The sequence below is a fragment of the Diabrotica virgifera genome, chromosome 7, assembly GCF_917563875.1.
Source record: "Diabrotica virgifera virgifera chromosome 7, PGI_DIABVI_V3a".
NCBI classification, from domain to species: domain Eukaryota; kingdom Metazoa; phylum Arthropoda; class Insecta; order Coleoptera; family Chrysomelidae; genus Diabrotica; species Diabrotica virgifera.
The window spans coordinates 61,587,790-61,591,623 of NC_065449.1; the positions used below are offsets into that span (position 1 = coordinate 61,587,790).

At 31.8% G+C, this 3,834-nt stretch overlaps 1 protein-coding gene across 1 annotated transcript; it reads right to left on the reverse strand.

Moving 5' to 3' along the window:
* Window positions 1-1,156: 1,156 nt before the first annotated feature.
* LOC114328724 (PDZ domain-containing protein GIPC1-like) lies at window positions 1,157-2,311 on the reverse strand. The gene has a single exon (XM_050657240.1). It carries the CDS (start codon window positions 2,172-2,174, stop codon window positions 1,230-1,232), a length of 945 nt encoding a protein of 314 aa, XP_050513197.1. The 5' UTR covers window positions 2,175-2,311; the 3' UTR covers window positions 1,157-1,229.
* Between the last annotated feature and the right edge of the window lie 1,523 nt (window positions 2,312-3,834).

Here is a 3,834-nt window from a genome sequence, read left to right on the forward strand (position 1 = left end):
AGTAAAGTAGACCACTAACCACAAACCAAAGAAACCACTAACCATTATTCAAAAATCGTATTCATACATGAAGCAGTTAAATATTAAATTCTAAATATCAATATCAGATACCTATGTTAATGATTATAAAAAACAAGGGTTGCTCGATCTAATTTTGCTCTGACTATAACTTTAAATTAAAAACTGAAGTTTTTGTTTTAATTTTATAAGCTTTTGTCGGTCCGAGCAGATATTATTTTACATTTTTTTGGATCATTTTAAACAAAAAAGGTCTTTTGTAATTTTTCTCTTAAGTTCATAGTTGGTCGTTTTCGAGTTATAAACAATTTAAAACTGAAAAACAACGAAAGATGACGATTTTCAAGGCGCTCAAAAACATAAGTAAGTAAAAAATATAATTTTTGAAATTACGAAGTACCTAAATTCAAGTTCAAACCTATTTCTACCAGTTTTTGAAAAGTATTTTGATAAGCATTTTGGACTTATACCATTTTGAAACATTGTTTTTTAGTTGTTAATGCCTGTTTTCCCCCAAGAAACATTCCTCGTTAACAAATACATAGAATATATTTTAGGATAAAAGACGGCAAAAATTCTTATGGGGACCTGATAGAAGAAGGTTTTAACTTGAATTTTTATATAAAATAAAATAAAAATAAAAATTATGAAATAATAATATTTTTTATTTCTGTTTTTAGCCTTAAAAATGGTAATCTTCAATTCTTTTTTCAGTTTTAAATTGTTTATAACTCGAAAACGATTAACTTAAGAGAAAAATTACACATGATCTTTTTTGTTTAGAATGATCCAAAAAATCTGAAATAGTATCTGCCGGTCGATTTTTTTTAAGTTTAACAAAAAAGCCATTTTATAATTATTAATTAATTATAGTTAAAACAAAATTAGATCGGACCCATGGTTTTTTATAATTGTTAAAATACTAAATTACATATACATAATTTTTATTCATTTAACAGCTCGGTGCCTATCGACCTTATATTGGATCCTCTAACTACTATAAATATTTTAGCGAAGTCTACATAATATGTCCCATTTTGTCGATGATGCATGGCTGAAAATGATAACTAACTGCCACGCATCAGTTTAGCAAGACATGATGTATTAAAATTCAAATGAATAATAAAAAATTGCAAAATTTAATAAAAGATTTAATATACAAAAATAAAGCTGTCAATTTTATTATAAATATATAATTTTTATTAATGAATTTAAAGTCTTTTATCTCTTGCGTCTGTGATAACTCCCCACAATTCAATAACGATTTCGTCTGTGAACATAAAACTGGCAAGTTCTGAATCATCAATAGCTTCCGCAAAGTCCATGGAATTCTGTTTGTCGACAGAGAGATCCCATATTTGCGCTGCAAGTTCTGAGTCATTGATTCCCAGAAACGTTTCCAAAATTCCATTAATCTTCTCAATTCCAATGTCCATGGTATCATCCTGTTCTTGAATTTCTGCTTTGCCGTCCGCTTTGAATCGTAAGGTTTCTTTGCCACTTCCATATCCCTTTTTCCCACCACTTGGTTTATTACTTTTGGGAGCAATAGACGAAAAACCACTTTCCACAGGTTCAACTAGCCTAATGACAAATGTAGTATCAACTGGAATATCCTTTAACGCTTTTGCAACATCAAAATGTCTTTTACCAACCATATTAACACCATCTAACTTTTCTACATGGTCACCAACTTTAATATGAGGAATATTTTGAATGATTGAGTTCTCTTTTATCCTTTTAATAAATGCGAACCCTGCACCATTGTCTGTAATCGTTAAACCTAAGGCACTTTCGGATTTTGTTAGTTCAACTTCTTTCGGCCTGCCTCTACAATGTGCAAAAATAAAATCTTCCAGTCCTATTTGCCCTCCTAATAATTTAGTCATATCAATTTTGTAAGTGTTTAGAGTGCAAAATAGTATATCTGAGGCAGGAAGGTTGAAGCATTCACCAATTCGTTCGTAAAGTTCTTTTATATTGGAAAAACCTGACACAAATGCCGTTGGACTACCATGTGCTAGCTGACAATAAAACTGTAGTGTACTTCTTGTAACTGGTGAAACTGGAGATACTGGAGGTCTTGGCACAGGATCAATGCGTTTGTCACTTTGTACACTATTTAGTTTTGAAGGTTTTTTCTGTTTTTTGAACATATTTATTCTTTTATTTGGCACACAATTACAAAACGATTACAGGACACTTGCTACACTGAAACGAGACTAGTGATATCATTTGACTCTTATCACCAGTAGATAACAAATTTTTAAAAAGATATCTCAGTACGTATGAAGGCCGCTATATTTATTCTAATTAAATTGATAAGATTAAAATTGTTTAAAGCATTTTGTATTATACCATCACTTATCCTTGTTCGTTTTATTCGATATCGATTAAAATGTTTTGCATACCTAGATATAAAAATATAATTTTCTCGTTGAATGATATGCATATTTGAAAAAACCAGAAAGCCAAACCGTAGTATAATTCACATTCATCTAGAATTCAGTGTTGATCTTATCAGAGGCTAGCTTGTAATTTATTTTTAATGAGTATGCATTTATCCGAATATAAAAACTTAAATTAGACAGGGTCGCACTGGTTTTCATGTATATGTTCCCGACCAAACCCGATTTCAGGACCAACTAGTTTGGCGAACGCGTTAGGGTAAACTAGTTTGTCCTAAATGCGATAGGATAAACTAGTTTGGCCTAGGCCAAACTAGGCGATAGGATCATTATCACATTCGTGAGACACCCCAGAATAAGGTACAAGAAGTCGCCCACGCGAAAATTGGTCCAAATTTTTTTAAACAATTTTTTTTAAACAAGTTGCAAAAATCAATGTTTTTGTTCAGGACAAATTTTTGTTAAGGTTGTTTGAACCATTCTGACCAAAAAAGGTCTCTTGTAATTTTTCTCTAAAGTTGATAGGTCTGGATCCCGCGTATGAAAAAAAAGTTGATTAATAGCAAGTTGAAAATTTGTTAATAGCTTAAGGGTATCTAGTCGGATAAACTTTGATATATGGGAACACTGTAACAGGGGTAGTTTTAATTGTGGAACAGTTTAAAAATATGGAACGGCCAGACCACGAAAACGCCACATTTATTTTGTTTGACAGAACAGACTTAAACTCTCCGAACAGAGATTAAACTCTCATGCAAAAATCATACTGCTATTTATCACCTGTCATAATTCCTGTCATTTGAAATATTCTACATGTTCCACTCATTAAAACGCCCATTTGCTGATAAATAGCAGTCTGATTTTTGCATGAGAGTTTAATCTCTGTTCGGAGAGTTTAAGTCTGTTCTGTCGGACAAAATACATGTGCCGTTTTCGTGGTCTGACCAGTGACCGTTCCAAATTTTTAACCTGTTCCACAATTAAAACTTCCCCTGTTCCATTGTTTCCATATATCAAAGTTTGTCCGACTAGACACCCTTAAGCTATTAACAAATTTTCAGCTTACTATTAATCAACTTTTTTTTTCATACGCGTGATCCAGACCTATGATCGTTTTTGAGTTATGTATAAACAATTTTGAAATTTGAAAAACGCGAAAATGGCCATTTTTAAGACTTAATAACTCGGATAAAAATTATTATTACTTATGAAAGTCAGCAAGCGACTAAATCAAAGATTAAAGCCCCCCTACATGATCCTGAAAAAAATTGTGTCACTAATTTTAATTATTAACAATGAGCGGTAAGATCGTATTTACGCGGCTATAAAATAATGTGCTAGTAAGATGCACTATTGGACTTCCGGAATGGCATCTCTTTCGAACTCACCAATAACGTCCACCTAATAC

Coding starts and splice junctions, on each gene's coding strand:
- LOC114328724 (XM_050657240.1), bottom strand. CDS start 2,174: ATGTTCAAAAAACAGAAAAAACCTTCAAAACTAAATAGTGTACAAAGT.